The sequence below is a fragment of the Trachurus trachurus genome (genome assembly GCF_905171665.1).
Source record: "Trachurus trachurus genome assembly, chromosome: 1".
Classification (NCBI taxonomy): Eukaryota; Metazoa; Chordata; class Actinopteri; order Carangiformes; family Carangidae; genus Trachurus; species Trachurus trachurus.
Window position 1 is genome coordinate 15,802,985 of NC_139891.1, and position 25,185 is coordinate 15,828,169.

The window sequence follows — 25,185 nt, forward strand, 5'->3', positions numbered from 1 at the left end:
TCCTCCTCCCTTTGCCTCGGTGATAATCCACTCAGTCGCCTGTCGCCACGCTACGATACCCAGACCGCTCCTTGAATGGTTTGTCAGATACTTTCTAGACACAGACGGTTCTTTTGTCACATTAACTGTCAGAAATGTGAAACATTTATTAGACTCAAGTTCCCACTAAGGAGTCCCATACTAGTGCTCCTCCTCCTCGTCTAGTCTCCTCTCCTTGCTCGCTGTCTTCTTCAAAGAAGAACCACCAGCTCTGTGTGCCCCTGGGAGACACCACAGCGAGACAAACCTCCCAGCTTTCTCCTCTACTTGACCATCCCAGTGTGAGAAGAAGAAAAAAAATCCATATGCACACATTAATGCAATAATAGCAGCACTGTTCCATCTACAACACACTCAAGCAGTGTTGACTTTCTCCTGTGGGGGGCCCTCCTTGACTTTCAATGTCTAGCTTTACAAAGGGTTCAAACTACCCCACCCACCCTCCACTCACACCCACACACACTCTGTATTTCTCTTTCTGAATGAATCCACTATTAAGTCTTTTTTTTCCCAAGAAAAGTACAAAAGCAAATGTGATGGAATCACACACGCATTCACACACACACACACACACACATATGCGCACACGCACACACACACACACAAAAAGCCGATTCACATGTATAGGTGTGCATGCACACAGACACACATACACACACACACACACACACACAACAGTATACACGAATGAGCACATACATACACCATGCAACTATATATACTGTACATACACACACATAGACAAATAGCAAAGTGCAATGGGGGTTTTTGAGAGAGGAAGCCCACAACATAAATATCCAATTACCAAACACATCAAACGCACAGAGGATGAAATATTGATAACTTTGAGACATTTATGTAATCCACAATGGTGCCTTATATAAGTGTTCCATTTACAAGGAGAAGCAGGAATGTGCAGGGAGGTATTGTTTTCTTTTTTTTTTAACATCACAGAAAAAAAGAAAGAAACTCTGTTGTATGTTGGCAGACAATCGTAGGAGCATATGAGAGTAATGATTAAAAGAAGTTGGACAAACCTGCTCCCTCTCTAGCTATTTCTATCTCTGTCACCATAAGTGCTCACATGAGAGAATACACGGACAAAAAAAAAAAAAAATCACTCTCTGAGAGATTGTACATATTATTATCATGCCATCTTAGCAACACAAGCCAACAACTGAAAATGAAAGCAAAAATGAGTGATGACTTAACCATGAGTGGAGCTCTATTCTGGTGCTGGGTGTACATTTATGAGGGGGAGGGACTGGGATGTTTTATTTGGCAGTTCATATGCGGCTGTCAGTCGTTCAGTGATAAAGGCTGTTCCAAGCATATGGAGCTGACGGGGGAGGTTTTGGGCTTCTGTCTTCACTGCTCTGCTTTGAGCAGCGGATCACAGAGCCTTTGCAAAGGCATAAACAAGCAAGGAAATATGGATTCTCTCTAATTAATTGTAAATCGTCACTGCTTGAAGTGGGGGTGCTGAGTGATGTGTGCATGTATAGTATAGTGTTTGTGTTCTCATGTGTGAGAGAAAATGAGAGGGGAAAAAACAGAGGGGAAGACTGAATAATTCGACTTAACTTCCGTGCCTTATCAACAAGCCACTCTTCATGGTTTTTCCTTTGAAACTGCTGTTCCTCACTAAGGCCGAATAAATTAGAACTCTAAATAGGAATAATAATGAGAGCATACATTATTTCTCTTGTTGATACTGGTTGATGTTGTTGTTGTTTGTGTCGGCAGGAAGGCTCAGATCTCCATATATGCAAAAAAAGGTAACTTCTCTGCATGTTTTATAAGTTTGGAGGATCATTTTAATGGTGACCCAAAAAGATGTCCTAGATATTTGGGGAACATCCTTTTGAAAAATTCCTGAAACTACAGAGGGAGAGAGAGAGAGAGAGAGAGAGAGAGAGAGAGAGAGAGAGAGAGAGAGAGAGAGAGAGAGAGAGAGAGAGAGAGAGCAGAAGAGGAGAGAGAGAAAGAGACAAGAGGAGCAGAGAGAGAGAGAGAGAGAGAGATGAAATGGAACGTCTTAGAACGTGAACGTCTCATAATTTGAAACGTTTCTCTGTTATAGCAATCAAACACACAGTTCTCCTTTGACTACAAAACATGCTTTGTTCTCCAATGTTTAAACACTCAGTATGTTTACTGCATTCAGGAGGCACAGCCTGGTAGTATATTACATAATTATTAGCAATGATGACCTCAGACCCTGACACAGCCACTGCTGAGTGCGAGTGAGTGGTGAATCATATTGAGGATTATGGCCATGCTGACATTATTAATGCCCATTTAAGGCTGATAGCCCCCCCTGCTGGCCTGTGCCACTGACCTCAACCTCCAGGGTTTCTTAGCCTCAGTGGGTTTCCTACAGTAGTGGTTTAACTTCAACAAGCCCTTGCTGATTTCCCATCTGCACCTCCTCGGGGTAATCCCTGCTGCCATCATAAATATAGCTCCATTATTTGAACACTCAAGTGGCCATTTGTGTGGTTGACCCTTGAATGTCCATTATAAACTCAGATGGCAAATTCTATCCAGAATCCACGTTTTTTCTTATACGTATCTTTTGCCTAGGCCCTACATCCTTTTTGTGTGTTCAGACAATCTGTTTAAGAACCACTCCTTCCACCTCCAAACTAGGACAGACAACACAGCTACAATGTGAGGTTACAGGTTGCAGGTTTTAAGTTTTAAATGACTTCAGACACAACAGATACACATAAAAATGTGTAACATTCATTGGTTGCCTGCAGGGGCTAATGTCAAAACTGCCATAATGATTATTTTCCTGTGCATGTTGATATGTCTATATCTGAGCCTAATTACTGTTGCTGCTGTTAGGGTTAGCCCCTAACCCTGGTTTGAGGTGTGTTAGGTGAAAAACTTTGACACTAATATAAAACAACTGTTTCTAACACAAACAGTCTGAGAGAGCAAAGAGCAAAATTAGAAAACGTTCAGTAATTACCAAGTGGTTTCACATCAGACTGCAACACAACAAAAGACATGCAGCATATTAATAATATGGCACGGGCAAACCCTATGTGTCACCCTCATAATATTTGTAATTTCAGTTTTTTAAAGATAGAAAAAAAGAAGAAAACTTTTTCAACCAACGATGAGTAATCTTAAACTGTGTGTTTAAGTATGTTAACACAAGTGTGCAAAGCAACTAGATGTGTCACACAGACTATTTTTGGTGCTGATGAGCAGCTCATGTTGGGGAGTCCAGACGTTGGGCCAGGGTAGAGGTTAGTGTGGATTACTCACCTCCACCGCCCTCTTTTCATGGAGAGCACATCTGAAATTCCAACATTGACATGTGAAATACAGACAGCAACTCTCATGGCCTCATAGCAGTGCACAGGACGCTGCTCCTCCCAGCCCTAAACATAGACCATGCACCAGTTTCACTTTCACAAGGATCACTTTGGTTGATTAAATAACACGTGATAAAGGTGATGTAACACTGATGTGCTAAGGAGAAAATCCATAATTTAAAGAGCGTGGAGTAGCTAATGGTTTCTCTGACAGAAACATTTGGTTTTGTTTTTAACTTTGCCCTTAATCATAAAGGGCATCATAAAATACTATGATTTGACAGAGTCTGTGTGTGACTGTATGAGTAAATATGCTGGTATGCAAGTGTGTTAAAGAAGTGGCTGTACGGTAAGTGTATGTAGAAACTATACAGTGTGTCTTGTAATAATCCCCATCGCCAGCCCAGTCACAAGCCAAGTATGAAGTGCTACTGCCTGGTAGCACAAAGCACAATGTGAAGCTCATGTGACTGTATTAACCTTTCAGACCTAATCTCCTGCAGTCACGAATAACAGAAAGAGAGAGATCAGTGAATTCAAAGTTAGAGAGAATTCAAAAGAATGCAAGAAAGTATGGGGGAAAAATAATTAAGATATCTTTTGTTTCCCCTCTGAAGCCCCCAAGTCGCGGTTTCTATCTACGGTTTGTTTTGAGACAGATAACAGAGACTCTTGATATGCAGAAGTGCAGATTTGGCACCGAATTGTCAAGAAAATCGAACTGAAGCAGAGATCATTGTGCGGCACCCCCCGTGGCTTCAAAAGCAACACAAAGACCACAGAGGATAACACTGACATGTTCTATAGCAACATGACAGCAAAGAAGCCTCTGTTATTTCCGTAGTTAGTTTCATAGTCGGAGCAGACTGTCGGTGTTCCTGCTGAGCAGCCGACAAAATAATAAGCTGGCAGGTCAAGGACTCTCATTGGTTCCATGACACAGGTTTATAGTTTTGTCACAACGGGCTTTTGGCATAAGAATCAATGGAGCCTTTAGCCAAGATCAGCTGATTTCATTGAAAGGCAAGATACAGCAAAGCTCCCCAGAAGGGCTACTATTATTGTGCAGATCACAGGGCAAAATGTATGATTTATCAAAGGCATGTCATTTTTTCTCTGAAGGGAGGGGGGCAGTGATCGGCAGACACATCAGAGACAGATGTCTGGGCAGAATTGATGACTTTATCGGGGAGGAAAAGGTGCAAATTGCAATTTTCAAGTGAGTACTTCTGCAGTATTTAATCATTCACTTCATACAACCGCTTAGACCTCAGTATTCTCCAATGACCCAGCCATTAATGAATAAAGCTATTCATGTATAATTCAATAAACCGCTCTATTTAAGTTGCCACAGTTGATGTAAGCATGTATGTTAACATCACTATATCATCAGTATTTATCATGACAGTTGAATTAAGCAGCTGTAAAGCTAAGTGGATTAAGATTTAACATAAAATGACTTCAGAGATTTAAGAACAATGCAGATTTAAAAGAAGAAAAAAGTTTCACTGCCAACATAATCTTATGATTAACAGTAACATTTCTGTCAAATGAGTCTGAACACAACTGAGAGACAGCAGTGTTTTGAGCCAAATGCTAAACAACATGCTAACAACAACAAGCTAATGCAGATGTTTGGAAGGTATAATTTTCACCATCTTGGATAAGTGTGTGTGTTTGTGTACTAACATTTTTCAATTAGGAATAGTAAATATAGCTTACTGTGGGAATTAGTTTTACAATCAATATGCCAGCAATTCTTCCTGAGGGGAATGATGCATGAATGTTTGTGCCAAATTTCACGGTCAATGCAATACATGTTGAGACACCCTAATAAGAGCCACAAAGAGCCACAAATTTCATTCTCATGAGGGTAAGAGAGAAAAAGTCACCATAATCTTTTAGCATCAAAAAGCTCTTGACTGACAACTTTTGCTGCCATCCAAAAAGCTAAAAAGCAAGCATGAAAAAATCTGTGCCTTCCCAGCAACGATTGGCACCATTACCTCCTCTGTTTGTACAGTATACAGGCCCAAATCTGTTTGTTCTCTTCAGTCCTGCATTTGAAAGAATTGCCCACTAACTGCATGCTTCTCTCCATGCACATAAGCGTAAATGTCACATTTCCAAAATGTATTTATATTAGTGAGCAGAGAGAGAACACAGATGCTCATTCTCATACCTTGCTTTATTCACAGAGGAAATTTAAACACTTCGGTCCAAGTGCTTGTTGTGTACGCTTGGGATGTCTCAGAGATGTTAACCTGGATATGAATATAAATAAACTGCTGCACAAAAAACACAACTGGGGATTTTCCATTGCCTCTAGCAATACACTGTGGCTGGCACTGTACCTTTACAGATCGAGCCCAATTAATGTAGCACCTACTTCCAATTTCCGTGTATTCCTACACTAACCATGCCATCGTGAGAGTGAACAGGAACATGTTAAACATGTAACCTAAACATTCTTTGTGTTGTATAACATGATCGACATGGATGTTTTTGTTAGGTAACCTACAGACGCATCACTGCGCAGTTTAGCTACGTGAGGCTGGTGAGATGGACATACTGTATAGTGTAGTGAGGCAAAAATGCCAGAGAAAGAGATTGATGAAAAAAGCTGATGCACACACCGAAGCCATTAGAAATTCTGCCTCGAACACTTCCTCAAGAGAATATCGGCATTCAGGAAGGTATGTCAGCTGTATTATGATATCATCATGAACGTTCCCCTACAATACCTCTGTTCTGTGGTCCACATCTACTTTCACTGACTCTATGTCAAGACCTAATGGCAGCATCACTCACATCCCAAACTCACAGCCCACCTATAATTGCTCCTGCAGAGTTCACTGTGTGTGTGACATGCCGCCCAAAGCTTCACCACAGTCCTTGTAAGGATCTCAAAAGCATGTCACAATGAAGTGCTACTTCACCCCCCAACCCCCAACTCCCAACTCCCAGAGAGACACCTGGTGGTAAGAAGGCAACTCAGGGTGGTAATATTTAACATGGCGATGTTCGTTTTTTCACCCTCCCATATTCCAGCGTCACCTGCTAACATCACCCACCCTGCCCAGGCCCAATGTACTGTCCACCCATCAAGAGTCTACACACTCAGTGTAGGTCTTGTGGTGTTGCGCACACACACACTTGACATTTGAGCAAAACTGAAGGAACAAAAGGAGGTAACAAGTGTTTTCCTGCAAGAAACTGGGATTATTTTGGAGTATATATTTTTGTATGTTTTCCCTGACAACATGGAGTACTGCTTTTTGAAAGGACTCCTGCTGGTTTTGTCAATACAACACTGCACATCTGAAGGTATAGTGGCATTATGTAAATAGGTTTTATTATCATTGTGATGTATTTTTTCTTTATGTCACCATATGTGATGTGATGTACGTATAACTAAACTTTACCTCAGGGAATGGATGACATAAGTAGCAGAAAAATAGGGCTTAATTATTCATTAATTATATAATCATTCAACCAATGTTAAGGACACTGAATGTCACTCATACAGTAATTATGACTTCATACGGGCATCATTATTAAAGAAGCCATAATAACAAAACGTTGTCCTGCTCCTTGAATGTTAATATTACTTCATCATCAGTATCACATAATAACATCAGTAACACATAGCAGCACCAACCATATATGTTTGCTGGGCATTTACAGCTGCTACAATCCACCATAAATGTGTGATATTTCAACCCTAGGTCTATCAACATCCATCCAATCCTCCACGGTGGTCACCCTCCAAGACAACAAGACCTTACACCAGGAACCAGAGTTGCCCCCTGCAGAAGCGGTGCCAGTAGTGGCCCCTCCAAGCCTGAAGGAGGTGCAGCAGGCAGTGCAGGAGGCCTCAGAGCAGGTTGAAGGTCGTGGGGCAGAAGAAGTGTTGAAGGAGCTGTTGGAGAGAGTGGTAGGAGCAGCTCTGGGTCAGGTGGAAGGAGCGGGTGAAGCGAAAGCAGATGAAGAACCAGTGCAAGAATCAGTTGAAGAGGATGCACTGGGGACTGAAGCAGGGGAGGGTGAAACTGACACAGAGACAGAGGTTTCAGAGCAGGCAGTGGAGAAGCAGGTGGTGGGGGGTGAAGATATGGGCATTAAGGGGGAAGACACTGGTGTTGAAGAGGAGCAGGAGGTAGCAGAGGCGCATACACTTGAAGATGGAGCTGAAGGGGGGAAAGGAGTTGCAGAGAGGGCGGGGGGAAAGGCAGCTGGATCTGTGGAGGAGACCACAGCAGGTGTAGAAACTGGAGGCAGAGAAGCAGATGGAATTGAGGTTATCGACGAATCTCTAGACACTGAAGTCAGTCAGGAGGTTGCAGGGGGAATGGTAGCTACTTCAGAAGAGACAGGAGGGGATTCGGGAGTAGAGAAGGTTGGGATGGGAGACAGCAATGAGCAGGTTGCATTGTCAGAAGAAAAGGGAGCAGCTGAAACAGAAGCACAGGAGGCAGAGGAAACTCCAGCTGTTGTGGAGGTGGCAGTGGGCGGAGAGCCAGAGATGGAGAAAGTGGAAGAGTCAGACCGTAGTCTGGCCATGGGTGATGTAGAGCAGATAGCAGATGTATGGGGAAAGGGAGATGCTGAGGAGGAGGAAACTCGGGTAGATAAATTAGAAGGTGAGGCGACAATACTGCCTTCTAATCATTTCGAGACTGAGGCGACACAAACTGCAGCAGGAGAGCCAGTAGAGGAGGAGGAGGAGGTAAACACAGTGAAGGACGCCGAAGGACCAGTAGTAGAGGACGAACAAGGCCATTTAGTGGTGGAGGGAGGAGCTGCTGAAGAGGTAGAAACAGAAGGTGCAGATGTAGGGGAGGCGGCAGGAGGTGAAAGAGATGGAGAGAGTGAGGTAAAGGAGGAATCAGTGACATTGGTGGATGAGGGGGGTGACCAGCCGGTCGCTTTGGAGACACCACAAGGCAGTGAAACAGAGGATCAAGGTGAGATGTGTGTAATTCCAACTGGTAGAGTTACAAACATGCAATAGAAGAACTGGACACTGAGACCAGGCACAAAGAAATGAGGCCTTTGATCCGAAACTTTAAAATTCAACTTGTTATCCCTAGTTAATGAGCTCCAAATTTTAGCACTCCCTATTCACTCTACCTTCAGGACATCCTTATCTATTAACTCTCTGAAACATTGAATATGTAAGCCCTGTCCATAAGCTGGGTCACACAACCCCAAAACTGCAGTGGTACATGTCTTTTAAACATTCAGTTGCATTAGACTCAGCAGCTTTGGTTAAGCTTGCATTGTTTGCATCTTAACCTACTTTAAGAGGGGAAAGCTCTTAAATGCAGCTTATAAGCTCCTTTAAAACAGTTTACAATAATATTGGTTGCCAGCCCGTGTCCTGAAAAACCAAGGTAAAAAGCGTTCAACTGCTTCTGTTGTTTCAGGAGGGCAGTTTGGGTGGAAAATGAGCACGGCTTGAAAACAAATGTTGGTAGAAAACACTAGAAAAAAATGTTTACTCAGAATATCTTAACATGATTACCATTATTGATAAATGAGTGGAAACATTTGAAATTCTCTTAAAGCACGATGATTATTGTGACACATGAAAATACTGATACTATGAGTTAGCTCACAAATGCTGACACATCATGACCCACCTACTCTCGCCTACAGCACCTCTACGCATTATTCTACATTCCATAGATCCACTCGAGAAACCCTAAACCTTGGCCTCTTGGCTTCATTTTCACATGTGTGTGACATACCAAACCCCTCTTCTAGAAGTGCTGGTGATCCCTGCCCCTGAGCCTGAAGATGGTGCTGAAGCCTCCATAGAGCAGACCCCTGAGAATCTAACTCCCACCCCGAGCCCATCCTTAGGTGTGGTGGGTACAGGAGAAAATACCCTTGCTGAAGAGACTTCGAACCACGGTAATGAAATTATCACTCCCACCAACGACCTTCTGCCAAACAACCCAGCCGTGGCCCAACCTACACTGGATAATTTTGTGAAGGATGCTCTAGCTGAGCCCCCTCAGACAGCGGGGGAGGAACCAGGGGAGGCAGATGGGCTGGTGGAGGATACAGCTGAAGCCACAGGTAAAGTGTAATAAAAACATTATGTAAATGTAGAGAACAAATGTGTGGGGAATTCAACTCTTTTTCAAAACAAAGTTAATATGTTCTCTAATTCTCAGGTGCAATTTCAGAACTGCATATTAGGTTATAGATGGGGTTTGTTTTATTTTATAGCAGACTCTCTGTGGCTTAACACTTGGTTAGGGTATGAAAAATAAACAGCTAATGATCATGACTCTGCCAACTAAATATGCAGAGGGCCAAGTTGATGCTGTTCAATTTGAATAAGCAGCGGAGAAGACCAACTACTACACACTCTGGTGGATGAGGGCAAGAGAGTTGGGACCATCTTGTCATAAAATAGTATCAGCCACACTAAAAAATTGAGACACACACTTTTAAGTGGTGTGATTCAAAACAGTCAGAGGGTAGACTGTAAAATGTTTTGGGTTTTTTTAAGCTGTAAGGTTATGTAGGAAAGCAGAGATATACTGTATGTAGGACGGATATTGTGTTTTTCATGGGTAATACACTGTACACTGAAAATCAAGTGGCTCCCTTTTCTTCTGCTCTCTGCCTCGATGCATCTGTTTAGAGACAAGTGAGCTGGGTCTGGAGGCTTGGAAGATTGGGGCCGTTGTTGCTGCAGTCTTTCTGGTTTTGGAGACGGCTGTCATCATCATCTATATCCTAAAATGTCGCAACAAAAACAGGTGACTTCTGTGCACCTAATCTCCAAGAACGCTGAAAAGAATTGCTGTCATGTAGACAAAAATTTCCTTGCCAACTGAAAGTACAGTACAAAAGTGATTTACTTAAAACTGCTCATCTTATAGCCAATATTATTATAATATTTCCAGTAGCCTGGCATCCATTGTCATAATTTGCTATTATACAAACAACAACAGACTCTTACGGAAATAGATTTCCATTATAACTCTAATCTTACTGTACTGTTGAGAGTGAATGGTATGAATTTGGCTCCGTCTTTGTAAAGCAGACTCTTTTCCTATCTTCATTTTTTATGAATAGGAATCAAATTAATACTAAGTCTGCGATCATACTAGTACCAGCCACATCATGGTGGTTCTTCTTTAATAGCTTCTGAAATAAGCCATCTGATTTCTGGCTACACTACCAACATTGCTACAATCACAGATGGGACTTGCGGCAGGGCTGGTGCATGATTGCTTCTGATGTTGCCCAAGCTGCAGCTAACATTTCTGCACTGATAGATGATGAAATGACAAGACTGTGCTCTGTATTTCTCTCTGTTCATAAAAAAGTGCATGGTCTTTCATCAGTTATGTACTGTACTGTTTTTTATTATTTTTCCACATGGCCCAGTGCAACATCCAGTCCATTTTTAGAAAGGTAGCAGTAAGCAACAGCTGTAATATCTGAGGTTCTGTGTGTCCTTTTTGTGTGTGTGTGTGTGTGTGTGTAGCACCCCATCTCTTCAGCGGGCATGTGAGGAAGGGTGTGTCGAACCAGAGGCAACTACAGGAGGGGACTGCAGTGACGACACACTGCCTGCAGGCAATGGGGACACTCAACAGTATGTTCACATTTTGAAATATTTATAGTGGTGGCATACGTAAATGCAGATGCAGCATATACATACAGATGGTCACAAATGAAAGGGAAAACATTGAGACACATCATGGGCCTAAACTTCCACAGGTGTTAAACTACGCGAGTGCAAAGACCAAAGAGACTTACAACCATTCAGTTGCCTCTCGTGGAAGCACCTGTATTTGTTTATATTATATGAGATTTTTATATTAACAATGTAAACAATGGAGAGGGGGAAATTCCACTTCCACAGGTTAGGAATAAAAGGTAGAGATGAGACAAAACATCCAGATAATGTCCCGACAGCTTCCGATAAAGCAGAGATGAAAATCTCATTGTCAGTTTGCACCTCACTTCATAAAAGATCAAACACGACAAGGACAAAGATCTCTAAATATTACTCTGTTCGATTTATTTGGAGTCATAAATAGTGTACAGGTGTTTCTGATTTAAACCATGTCAAGGTTTACATGGTCTCACTGAGCTCCGAGAGCACCTTGCTCCTCTTCTCTTTCTTCACAGTCTATTCTCTGCTACCACAAATACTGACTTCTACAGCATCAGTCTTCTTGTCATTAACACTAGCCAGATGTCAGACTTGCCCAGTGTGAACTGACTAAATGTGGTGCACTGACCTGGAAACTTGTGGTTCATAGGAACTACCAGTTGTGTGCTTCTCAGCTGATTCCCTCCTGGCTATTTTGTAAGTTATGCGCTCAGGAGGCTGCTCACTGTGTCACATGAGTGTTTGAGTCCCGTGAACCCAGAGCATTAATGGGTAATGCTGCTATTTTTCCTAATCAGACTACCAGGCTTGAATCAATAATAAGCCAAAGGTGCATGTGTGAGTGTGAGTGTGAGTGTGTGTGGGGAGTGAGCATGTGAAAATATGGTGTGAGGCTATGTGGGGGAAAAAAGAGAGAAAAAACAAAACAGAAGTAAAGACGGAGATCAAAAGAGTGTGTATTTAAAACAAAACTTGTGCACAAAAAGTTGTACGTATGTGATCCTATGAGTGCATGTCTTTTACCCGTGCAAGTGTGCAAGACAAAAAGAACTCTGATGTGTGCCGAGCACAGACGATAACAAAGCAACACTGAATTATTAAACACTCAACAGAGTCATCTTGAAATATGTCCTTGTTAAGAGACTTTATAGCAGCAGTGACAATCCGGTTGTCACTGTAAGAGGGAATCACTAAAAACACTGCCGACAAACAACAAAAGTCACTTTCAGAATACTATCTGAAAGTCATATCTCCAGCTGCAGTAACGTCTGAACAATAAAAAGGCACAATGGGCTGTGGCTCCTTACACATACGAGGATCAGTGGCCATGATGCACAGACAGAAAATGCAATGAGTGTTTGTAAACCAGTGGCCAAGAGAAAGGCAATACAGAGCTCGTGAACTTTTGTAACCTGAATTGTTCTTCAGGCTTTTCTGATTCATTTCAATCAAAGCGAACAGCAGGTTGTAATGGAAACAACAGCATTGGTATTTCAATGTAGACTACCCAGACTTATATTGAATTTGGAAATTACATGGTTCAATCACAAAGGTTTGCATTTGACTGCTACACAGTCCAGAGGCAGGCAAGCTGAACCTTTATCCCATTGGTGTTTTACTATACAAATGTTTTTAAATTATACAACATGTGACTGTAGTTTATTTTAGAGGACGTGCATGAAGCCAATCAGATAAAGTGAAGCTGCTTTACATCCCCCATTATTGACCATTTTCTCGCCCACATAAATGGCTGCATTGGTCTCTCTCTACTTGCGACACATTGGGTGCACATCTGCATGGGTGCAGAGTGCGGACAGTTCATACAATGAAAAACTCAGTGAAATGTCCTTATGAAATACGTTTGAAAAATAACACGGCGAAGAAGTGGTGACAACAAGATTCTGGGCAAAATGCAGTGCTTCAGCATAAATGGTCTGTACAACATGAGGATGGGACTTTAGATACCCTTCAGGGCGAATCGACTAGGGCATGTGAAAATGTATTTAGCACCTTTAGCAATTCTTTCACCCAGGACAGTGTCATCCGCAATTAGTCAATAATGTCAAGTGATCTATTTATATCGGGGTGTGTCATTACCTCCCGGCGTATCTCCCCTCACCACAGTTTGTAAGCTTCTCCATCTGGTGTGGAAGTCATTAAATAAACAGACCTTGCAGTGAGAATATTAACATTTGCTCGCAGCGGCATCATCAACAGCAGTTCGACAGCCATTATGAGCACACATAATTAAGTTTTGCTCGATTTTCACTGGTACTTCACATGTCCCATCAGGAACAACCTGTCTTTGTGTTCACGTAAAGCAAAGATTTTGTCCTCATTACAATCAAATAGCTTCTATTCAATGCACTCTCAGCGATTACTCTTGCTATTAAAACAGCCCTGTCTTTTCCCTTCCTGCAATTTAGCCATTAAATCTCTGCCAACAACCTACTGTCCTCTCTACCAGGATAGCAGCACTTGACCCGTCTGATGTGGCTTCAACCCTGGCCCAAAACAAAGAGCAACATGAAGAGGAGCATGCGGCAGCCATGTCAGACCTCCTGCCCAGCTCCACGGAGGAATCAGCCAACACTGGACCAGGACCAGACTCTTCACAAGACCTCAGGACTTCCATTCTCTAGGGGGTCCAACTGTTTGTCTGTATTGAATAAAACCAGAAAAGCCACTCTTCACCCCTGCGCCCTATCCCAATTTACCCAGAACCCCAGTGAATTACCCCGTCTCAAACCCTAATCCAACACAGACTGCCTTGGAGTCCAACTGTAATAACTACTGTATTTGTGACACATTTATATTTAGTGTGTATGACTGTATGTCTGTGTGAATACATGAGCAAATTGAAAGAGATACTGTAGCACATTTGGCATGTGTGAATGTGTGGACAGAAGGAGTGTCCATTAACCTGAGTGGTGGATGAGTGAACGGAAAGCAGCAACATTTTCTGTACTTGTATGTGAGTGTAAATGTGATCAAAAAATGTGATGAATGTAGATTGATGTCTGTACGCTCTTTAGGGTAGACTGAGCTTGTTAAGAAATGTTTTTCATACTGGCCACATCAGTGAAGCTGAACAAAGCTGTTAGAAACCACACTAAAAGGGGCAGCGGGCATGAGCAATTTTCCCATTTTATCAGCGGTTGGGTACGATTTATTCACAGTGCTTTGGTAGAACCATCAAGTGCCGCAACTGCACAGTCTCATTAAAATGTACAACAGCTGACAAAAAAGGGGAAAAAAAGATTTTTCATTATTGAGATGACGTTTAAAACTTGATTTGATTTTTATTCTACATAACTCCTGACCTTTGTATCATCACTTGTGATTTGAGAGTACCAAATTAAAATGATAATATTGAATACACTATGTGCTTTCCTTCTGCCTCCCAGTATGGATTTTCCTGTAGTTGCTCTGCAGGGCAGAGTGTAAACTTCTGCTAATTTGAGCACACAGATTAACTAATTATAGGGAACAAATGAGTAATTTGTGTGCACAAATTGTCAAGAATATTCCCCCAGACACCTGTCTGCCTCCACAGATATCAAACTATTACCATGATTTTGGTTGGCTCACAGTGAGTAGTATGACTTCAGCATGAATACTATCTCACAGTCAAGTCTTTTATTCTGAGTGACCACACAAGACTGGCGTCATTTGGGTTATGATCACAAGGCATGTGAATGAGTGTTTCAGAAAGCACTTCAACCCTCAAGTGTATCCATGTGTACTGTATTTGTGTGTGCATGTGTGTGTGTATGTGGCTGTGTGTAGGTGCTTACACAAGCTCCGGAGAGTTCTGGTCATGCGCTCAATAGCTATTTAAGCCAGGAGAGGAGAATGGGCCGACTCTTGGGGGGATACAGTTCTGCAGACTGAGAGGAGCAGCATGCACAGTGAGAGGTAGGGGCCACACATAACACTATGAACTGCAGAATGACATGAGTCTTGCAACTTGACTGTGACTACTGTAGCTGCTTCAGCACCATTTACAAACTGAAAAGTGAATATCAGGCTCAAGTATTGGCTTTTTTTTAAGTTTCAGTTGAGATTATATCAAATTAATTCCCACAAAAAATACATGTTGCACTGGCTGAGTGTTAATAGGGCTCTGCATTCAATCATTCATAATATGCTGCATCTCTGCAAAAGTACAATATGAAAAATGCTTCCTTTTTTTTCTAAATTTTTAACTTTACTTGAGTGGTTGTTATCACTGTTTTGGTGTAAAATAATTGCTCCTTACAATTTATTAGTCTCTCTTTCATTCATCTCTAATCAACAGGCTTCAAAAGACAAGCAAATCTAACTAAAGAAACGGTTGAAGCAAATTATTTCTTTCGGCCTATTGTTGAAAGCTTTTCTGAAGTTGTAAGAGTTGAAAGCTAATGGCTTTGTGAATTATGAATAATGACTCGTACTGCCTGCAGGGGCGTGTAAGAAGTTTCAGAATAATGTTAAGAAAACTGGCTGTATTTATTTTATTTTTTTTGTCTTCATCTTGCCAAATGTGTGCTGGGATAGGCACTCGCCCCTCACCACCCTGAACATGAAAAGTGGTTTAGAAAAACATGGTTGGTTGGATGGATGTAAAACAATAATTGTCAACATGTACAATGTTTCTACTTTTCATCTCCCCAAATACTTTTTCTTTTCTCACCTTCCTTATTTCTGGATTTTGGTAGCATGTGGAGAGCGGGTCTCCTGGTGGTGACCCTGTGTGCGACCCTAACGTTGGCCCAATTCCCCCGAGAGTGTGTTACCCCTGAGGGGCTGCGGAGCGGCCAGTGCTGCCCATCCCCTACAGGGGTGGCAGGGGACGAATGTGGCTCCAGCACAGGAAGAGGACAGTGTGTGACCATCGCAGCAGACAGCCGGCGCCACGGACCCCAGTACCCTTACGCTGGTCGAGACGACAGAGAAAGGTGGCCGCTGAGATTTTTCAACCGTACTTGCCAGTGTAATGGGAATTTCAGTGGCTACAACTGTGGACGGTGTCGACATGGGTTAACTGGACCAAATTGTGATCAGAGGATCTCAGTGGGTAAGAGAATGAATACTGTCGACAGATTACTCCTAAAAAGTCTATCCTCGACTGCACCCTTTAAGATTTCAGTTGGCCTCAAAAATGTAGGAAGATACATGTGCCCAAGGAATGAAGGTAACATTTATTGCTGGGCAAAGGAAATGTCTATGTTAATTTTTAATAACATATTCTTCTCTCCCCTGGTCCTATGTTCCTCCCACACCTCAACAACCCCATCATTCTCACTCTTCCTGCCCTGGCGTCTTCGCCCACCCCATTAACCTCACCCCAGTGAGGAGGAATATCATGCAGATGAGTGGCTCTGAGAGGCAGGCATTTGTGAACGCTCTAGACCGAGCGAAGAGGACTGTCCACCCTGACCTGGTCATCTGTGTAAGACGGTACATATACACTTTAACAGTTGCATAATTCTAATAGTTTCAGTGTAGTCTTATATAATAAAAATAATGCTTAAGAATTATTAAAAATTGATCTAACGACCTAATTTCAAAGGGGGATTGATCTTCCCTCAGCCAGTCTTTGCTCTTGTATCACGTCTGAGGAACAAACAGCCAAGCTTTGCCCAAGGACCTTCAGGCTCAGTCTAGCTGAGTCTGGCAGTTGAAAGCTCAGTAATATAGCTATGGGTGAACCCATGCTGTGGTATGAAAATTATCAGTTAAAATCACAGAAATTTCTCATGGCAGCTTCCTTTTTAAGCTGCAGGTGGAGGAGCAAATTATCAGTTTAGCCAGGAGTAAAGGGATTTATAGTCTAAGTAACGGCACATAAATCTGTGAATAACCTTCTTGCAAATCAGCTGAGGATTGTAGTAGATTAATTTTTGAAGCAGTTCTCAGCCGCAGGTAGAAGAACCCTTTTAACCTCCTAATCAAAAAATTAAATTTCTCCTGTACAAGTGGCCACGCCCAGGTTCTTAGCACGAGTCCCCCTGGGCAGCTTAATACGGAAATAAAATGTACACAGCGCCTATCAATTTGTAATCCTCCTCGCAGCGTGTATCCTCTCACTCTAATCAATGTAACCTAGAGCATGTGGCCCTTCCCTCTTTAGGTACCAGGAAGTGTTTGGGCCTGATGGCAACACGCCCCAGTTTGAGGACATCACCATTTACAACTACTTTGTGTGGACCCACTACTACTCAGTCAGTAAAACCTACCTGGGACCAGGCGAGACCAGTTTTGGAGGCGTAGACTTCTCTCACGAGGGCCCGGGTTTTGTCACCTGGCACCGTTTTCATCTGCTGCAACTGGAGAGAGACATGCAGGTGAGTACAGGAACGGGAGAAGGGGAGAGGAGGGGACGGTGGAAAGAGGGAAAAGAGGAGGCTTTTGGGCTGATGAAGGAAGTGATGAGGAAAGGAAAGGGTTTGGGGATGTGAAGAGATGGAGACAGAGCAGAAAGCTATCCTAGAGGAGAAGGGGGAGGAGGGAAGGAGGGAAGAGAGAAATACAGTGAGGTGAAAAATGGCAGAAAATGGTATGAAAAAGTGTCAAGAAAAAAAACACTTGATTACAAGTGAAAAGAAAGTGGGAAGGAGCTTGAAGTGTCTCTTTACACACATACACAGGGGGGTCAGTCAATGCAGCCACAAACACCTGCCTTCTTCCATCTATTATTCCATCTATGCAGGACATGCTGGGTGACCCCACCTTCGCCCTGCCCTATTGGAACTTTGCCATCGGAGGCAGCCAGTGCGACATCTGCACCGATGACCTGATGGGAGCCAGGAGCAGCTTTGATATGAACTCCATCAGCACCAACTCTGTGTTCTCCCAGTGGAGGGTCATCTGTGAGAGTGTCGACGACTACGACACGTTGGGCACCATCTGCAACAGTGAGCACAGTCGCAGAAACGCACTCACTATATCTCAACTCTGCAAGAGAGCGGTGCTGCTGATATACAGCATAGTCTCAGCTGCATCAGAAAAGAGGGCAAAGAGCTCATAAAGAGAGCATGTAGAACATAAGCTGCTATAAATAATACCACACAGCTGTTGTGCTGCATTAGATATCGCTCGCTATCTGTTTGGCTGAAACTATTCCACTTGTTAAACACTGCCTTCTAAGTTACTGCATGCATCTAAAAAACTGGATTTTGAAACTTTGGTTTTGATTCAGTGACCCTAATTTCTCTGCAGCAGACATTGGCGGCACATGCTGTAGTTTTTCCAAGTGCTAATTCCCAATGGGTCAGGAGGTTTAGACTAGAATAATAGAGCTCTGTGTAACACAGTGGTAAACCAGACTTGAGGTGATCAGATTTGCAGGGGTTGCCTCTTATTGGTATCAGATTACCACTCGAAATCACTAGTACAGTATTCCTTCAGTTTTCAAATACAACTCCTTCATTCAGTACTGTATTTCCTTTTCATGTGGAATTAGGGATTTGATTAAGAATGTCAATCTCTACTACAAACACATGAAAGTGCTACTACCACCCCTTTTTTTTTATAACTTGCATTTGCATGAGGGCTGAGGAATTCCAGGTAGAACATGTGAGTGGCCAACGTGCGAGTGATCTGTCTCATTAATCCCCTTAGAGAGTCACGACGGGCCTGGTATTTCCTGCGTCAACAAGCAACATCTCCTTAAATGGGTTGAGGGGGGGTGCTTCATTTGTGCATGTGCTTGTTGAAGACAGGAATCTAGCAGTCTACTGGTTCCTTTGATCTGAGGGAATAGTCTTCAAACAGACAGACAACTCAGTTATGTAGCCTTCTGTTTATGTGCGCGTGCGTGTGTGTAGGAGAGGGAGCACAAAAAGAGTGATCATGCATGCAAGAGAGGGGGGGAAAAAGCTTCTGTTCAGTCACAGAGCTCCCACTCACTACTGTTGACTTTTGGTGAATAATTAAAAAAGAAAACTGCCATCCTGTCATGTTTAAGGCTGATTAAACTAGTCTAGTCTCCCACATAGAATTAGAAAGTGCTTAAATAATACAACATTCCTAATCATCTTTCTCTCCATATCTATGGGGACCGCTGGCCTAAATCTGAAAGACAATCCACTAACCCCACCAGCCCCCCCCCCAAAAAAAGTCACTGTTCAAGTTATCTGTTGTCAGAGTGTAGAGGTAATTATGTACCGGCTCAAGTTCTGCCCTTATCACCCAGGCACAGAAACCAGTCCCATCAGGAGGAACCCAGCCGGCAATGTGGCGCGACCCATGGTGCAGAGGCTGCCAGAGCCCCAGGACGTGTTGGACTGTCTGCAGCTGAACACCTTCGACACTCCTCCTTACTACTCCACCTCCTCTGAGAGCTTCAGGAACACCATTGAAGGTGCGCAGTCATGCTTCAAGGGGTCAGAATCAAAGCAGCACTTAACATCCTCCCATCAACCAAAGGCTTATTCAAGTCTTCGCTCACAACTACAGAGCTGCTGAAGTACAGCATGACTGCACGGATACAAAACACAAAGCCAGAAACATACACACAAACAAAATCCTCCACCCACGCGCACATATGGTTAGCTCTAACGCAGCGTTTGTTGCTTCTAATTTTGATAAATCAGTGCTTTGTTCTCCTGTTTTGTTTTGTTTTTTTTCTAGGCTACAGCGCCCCACAGGGGATGTATGACCCGGTGATCCGCAGCCTCCACAATCTCGCCCATCTCTTCCTTAATGGTACGGGTGGACAGACTCACCTCTCACCCAATGATCCCATCTTTGTCCTGCTGCACACATTCACTGACGCAATCTTTGACGAGTGGCTCAGCAGGCACCGACCAGGTACTCAAAGACTGGACTATACAGAAATGTACCTCAGTCTGAAGGATGAGTAGATGGATAAACCCATTTGTCTCAAACCCTGCAGGTGAAGTAGTGTACCCTGAGGAGAACGCACCAATTGGACACAACCGTATGTTCAATATGGTTCCTTTCTGGCCCCCTGTCACCAACGCTGAGATGTTTGTCTCTGCCCCAGAAAGCCTGGGATACTCCTACGAGGTCCAGTGGCCAGGTGAGTTGCTGCACACACACACACACACACACACACACACACACACACACACACACACACACACACACACACACACACACACACACACACACACACACACACACACACACACACACACACACACACACACACACACACACACACACACACACACACACACACACACAAACCAAATCTAAAATCCTCAACTGACCTCCCCTTCTTTTTCTGTAGCTCGTGCCTACACCCTATCTGAGATCATCACCATAGCTGTTGTTGCGGCAGTGCTCGTGGTGGCAGTGGTGGGCGGTGTGATCGCCTGTGCTGTGCGCGCACGTTCCTACCGCTCGGCCGAGGCCTTGGAGCCACTGCTAGGAGAAACTTTCCGACGCTACTCAGAAGACGACCGGAGATTGGACAAATCACAGTCTGTTGTCTAAATCCATGCCTTTTGAGAGAGGCCTTAACATTTGATTTTGTTGTTTTTGCTTTTTTTTTTAATACTCCAACTTCTTCTAATAAAGGTGAACTGGTTTCAACCCAGAGCTTGTGTGTCACTCACTGTGATCATGTTTACTATAAACTGCAAGGCTGCCAGAGATTTGGTTTGACACATACAACAGAACAGATCAAGCTGTAGCCAGGAGGTCTGACAGCCTGGAGCAGCTCAGTCTATAAGGGACCGGCAAGAAGTGACAACTATTCATTTACTGGGCTTTTTCACTCTACCACTGGATACGTAAACTCTGTGATGACTCCTGACACCATGTAATAGCTCTCAAAAGATCATTTCTTCCATTCACTGTCTGTTCCCCACCTCACAGCTACATTATGCTACAATATTCATGCAGGAGTGAATTACAGTACATGCTTTAAATGTGTGAGCAGACCACAGACAGATTAATACTAGAGGCCTTTTACTGCAGGCGCAAATTTGCTTGTCTGAAGCCTGAGGCTAACCGGCAAAATACACCACTTGTGTGCTGCCTCTAACCAATGAGTAAGATCAAATCCGTGTACGGGTAATTATTATGTTCATAACAGCACACACAGTGCCCTCACGTGGATATCACATGCTACTGCAACAGAATTCAATTTATACTTGATTAGCTTTTTCCACCATCCTAGTCTAAATAAATAATCTAAAACTTTTAACACATGATAAAATGACAGCCCAACATGACACACCATTGAAGAACAGACATCTTAAAGCTGCCTCATAAACTGGTGTCCACTCAGAAGGAGGTTGATATTGAGAATGCAGAGGCCCCTGGGCCCCACAATAATGTGGCAAAAAACACACAGTAGACACTTCATTCACATCAATTATGTTTAGCAATTAAGTGACTGATCATATGATTATATAATCCTGAGAGTGTGTTCTCTGATGATGTGCTGGTCCAGCTCAGATCAGTCTGGACCAGCCTGTCCCCCTCCAGTGCTCTGCATCTCTCTTTGTCTGTCAACACTTGTTTAAACCTCAGATTTGAGATGAAACCATTTCTTCTTCATTTCGTCAGTTGTGCGCTCTATTATATCCAGACACAGCATTCAGTGAGCGACTGACATTTTTTTTTCTGTTGCTTTGCAGCTACTGCTGATGATACTAAATATAACAGCTCGATTTTTGTTGACTTCCTACAGCAGTACCCCTTCAATACTGCTACAGTTCTTTCTACATTTGCAGTCCGGTAGGCTACTCCCTCTGCAGATTTTCTTTGGGCATTTTAACTTTCTTCCTCGCTTCACCTTCTCAGCTCAGTGTCTGTGGTTTCTGTGTGCACACGGCCCTGCGGTCTCGTGGCCTTGCACGGGGACTGATGGGGCGTTTACCTATGCTAATCCTATGTAAAATAGGATCACCTGGCACAGGCTCTCAATTTACAAGGAGATGGCGTTAATTAATTAAGGAACACAGCTGCGAACATTTATGTGGTCTGAGAACACCTTCATGAATCTGACGCAGTTTTGGGAAAGAATTTAAGAAACTGCTCAAGAAGATATTGGTGAATGAGGCCCATTGCAGGCAGACTCACATTCACGGCTACGGTCGTGTTTTTGGCAGGTGGATAGATAGAGGGAACTCATACAGAAACAGGGAGAACATGAGAACAGGGATCTAATCCAAAACCTTCTTACTAACTTTACGAGTATAACCATGTCCTGATATAGCCTACACAACAGTCAAATGTGTCCAAAACCAACCACCAACTGCTTGTCATTGTATAGTCATTGCACCTCTGTGAGAAGAATATGGTATGGATGGACGATAACACAACAGACAGAGGGCCTGTAACGTTAGCCTAACTTAACGTTTACCTGCTGTGACGATGTCCTCCTGGGAGGGAAACCTTCTTCACTGCATCTTTGACGTCTCTTGTCGCCTGAATTGATAAATAATTCAAGTCTTGTTGCCTCGTCCTTGTCCTCAGTTCAGTTTTATACTTGGAGAAAGACGTAAAAAGTAATGAATAATGGGTCTAGTAACCTGTGAATCTTCCTTATCTTTGGTTTACGCTAACTACTCGCGTTAGCTTCTTCTTTTCTTAGCTAACGTAGCTAACGTAGCCTAACGATTATGAGCCTATAAGGGTCGGCGTAGACGGTGTTTGCCGAAAATTATTTTTTGTTTCTTTCTTTCCCTCTACTTACGCTATACTTAACTGTCCCGACGTTTGTTTTTCCTTGACGTTTTGAGAAGTTTATTTTGCTAGTGACCCACTGAATTCCCATGGTCGCCACTTGACCTCCGACCTCACGCGTCATCAACCATAGACAACGTGGCCTTGCGTAAACGAACAAACTCACCATGTCATGTGTATTTTGTTTCCAAATAAAGTCATGTTTTACTCATTGGTTTGTATTTCAACACAGACAATTCATTTGTGTTACTTAATTTGTTTTAAGTGGGTAGTTTTGAGGGAGAGTTAGATATTTAATATGCTTAAATGAGCAAATGGAGTGGTTTTTATAATGTACTGTAATGCATATAATAGCCTACTGTAACAACAGCAGCAATGCTAATAATGGGTTCAGATACATATCAGCCTATATTTGGACTTAATATCTTAAATTTAAGGATGGGAAAATAAATAGAGTAGCCTAATTTAGCAGCTGAGGAGAAAAGACAAATCTAAGAAAACAGCTTTTAGACCAACATCTTGTGAAATTATGGGACATACTACAACTGTTTTTGTTTCATTACAAAATCGTTGCACAGGAAATTAATGAATCAAATAAAGAAAGAATATCCAAAAGATCAGAAACAAATTCAGGTATTGTCAAAATGATGTGTTTTATGTGTGGGAACAGCTTTGCCTAAAGCAAGGATGAAGGAGAAAAGTTAAAATCTGCATTGAAGAGACTGAAATTATTTGACTGTCAAATTCTTGTTTTAATAAGACAGAGCGATTTTATAACTCATAACCAGATTATACAGCGTGCCTCACCGCGTTTCTCTGCTGTAACTGCATGACTGTGTCTAATTATTTCTTGCTTCAGGCGATGCCACTGAATAAAATGGTGTGACATAGGCATGCATGGCCCTCTATGAAATATTTCCCATCAGTCAGCTCATTTGCTTGTGACAGCCTGGCAAGGAAATGGTGACACCTAAAATGACAGCTGTGGTTTACTATACTATTCAGTAATTACAGTGAATCCCCTGGTTGGGATATTTTCATCATGCTTTTCAGAAAGTTGAATTTGAAGACTCAGCATTGGATTGAATTACTTGGTTGGCATTTTCACAGTGCATGCTAGTATCTTGAAAAAGACTCTGATGGGAATGGACAGAAAAGAGGAAGAGAGTTTTTTGGACCCTCCATCAGTTGGCAGTTCTCTCTGTACCAGCAGGTTATACTGACTGCTAAAGAAACAATCCTGTGGATTTATTAATATGGATAGATGTGACAGTCACACATAGAACAATCATTTGGCCACTGCTACAGTCCGGAGGGAAAGGATCATTAGAGCTTTTCTTTTCAAGTGTGCTCTCATGAAAGTCATATTTATTTTCAACTGCATGAAAATGCACTGCAGCTTTGTGGCCACAATAAGTAGACCTCACTGTAGGGTTGTGATGGAAAAGTAAGGAGCGCCATGGGGGTGGATAAGGTACCATTGTGTGTGGCCTGTTGGCACATTCCTCATAAATGTTTGAGGAAAAGGGGAATTCAGGCCTGATTGTGAAACTGAGAAGATCAGTTATCTTACTTGATGAAAGAGAAGGAAGGGAGATGTCATTGCATCTGCCACCTGCTACTCCCACAAGGGACTGTGTTTGTACATGTGATAAATATATAGTATTAATGAATATGTAGATTTTATGCTTTTATTTACCAAGCAGGAGACATGGGAACTTTATTCTTCACAAAGGAAGAATTGCTATATTGCTGGTAACATCCGAGTTAACTGCACAAAGAGCACTGTGCAATTTCGCCATCTTAAAACCCTCTTCACGCCAGCCTTTAGGCAGGCAATTGTTCATCTGGAGAAGGATAAACCAGACTGTGATGGCTGGGTTTCAATAAAGCTTGCAATGTGAACAGATGGCTTTGATTAATGCGGAGGCTCCAGACAGGATCTCCCTAGATGCCTCCTATTTCCTAAATGAGACATTTGTGTGCAAATGTATTGTTTGTCAAGTTGTCACCAGTAACTCAGTAATTAAAGGGAAAGTTCTGTGAATTTACAAAAATATTTCAGTCTTCCTTGGTGTGTCCCAGACTCAAGTTGAAAACTAATTAAAACCAATTTCTTCAGCTTCCTCTAAGATGTTGTACTTCTGTAGCTAATCCTCCTTTCCCACCCTCTCCTCTCCTGTTGTCACTCTAATCCAGACTTGATTTACCGGTGCCCTGTCTTTCCATGATATACTGTATGACACACACTCCTTCTAGCACCTTGACTAAACCTGAGTGATCCTCATTATGTATGCATGCTTGACAAAGACGGAGAGAAAGAACAAGAGCTAAAGACAAAAAGTGTAACCACACCACAATGAAAGATCTCCGAGGGAAAATGCACTTCACTGGTTTGGAAACAGATGAAACAATATGCAAAAATGTTACAAAAAATACATGTATATCCTTAAAAATGTGACTCCAGGCTCAGATGCTCCTGTTTAACAGCTCAGGAATCTCAGATTTTCTCAAATT

The 25,185-nt window shown here is 42.6% G+C and overlaps 1 protein-coding gene across 1 annotated transcript; it reads left to right on the top strand.

Moving 5' to 3' along the window:
• Nucleotides 1-15,720: 15,720 nt before the first annotated feature.
• tyrp1b (tyrosinase-related protein 1b) lies at nt 15,721-20,466 on the top strand (the record flags this gene model as incomplete). The annotated part of the gene is made up of 8 exons (XM_083985922.1): nt 15,721-16,078; nt 16,353-16,461; nt 17,135-17,348; nt 17,714-17,918; nt 19,199-19,366; nt 19,636-19,815; nt 19,901-20,047; nt 20,261-20,466. 8 exons carry the CDS (start codon nt 15,721-15,723, stop codon nt 20,464-20,466), a joined length of 1,587 nt encoding a protein of 528 aa, XP_083842048.1.
• Nucleotides 20,467-25,185: the final 4,719 nt, after the last annotated feature.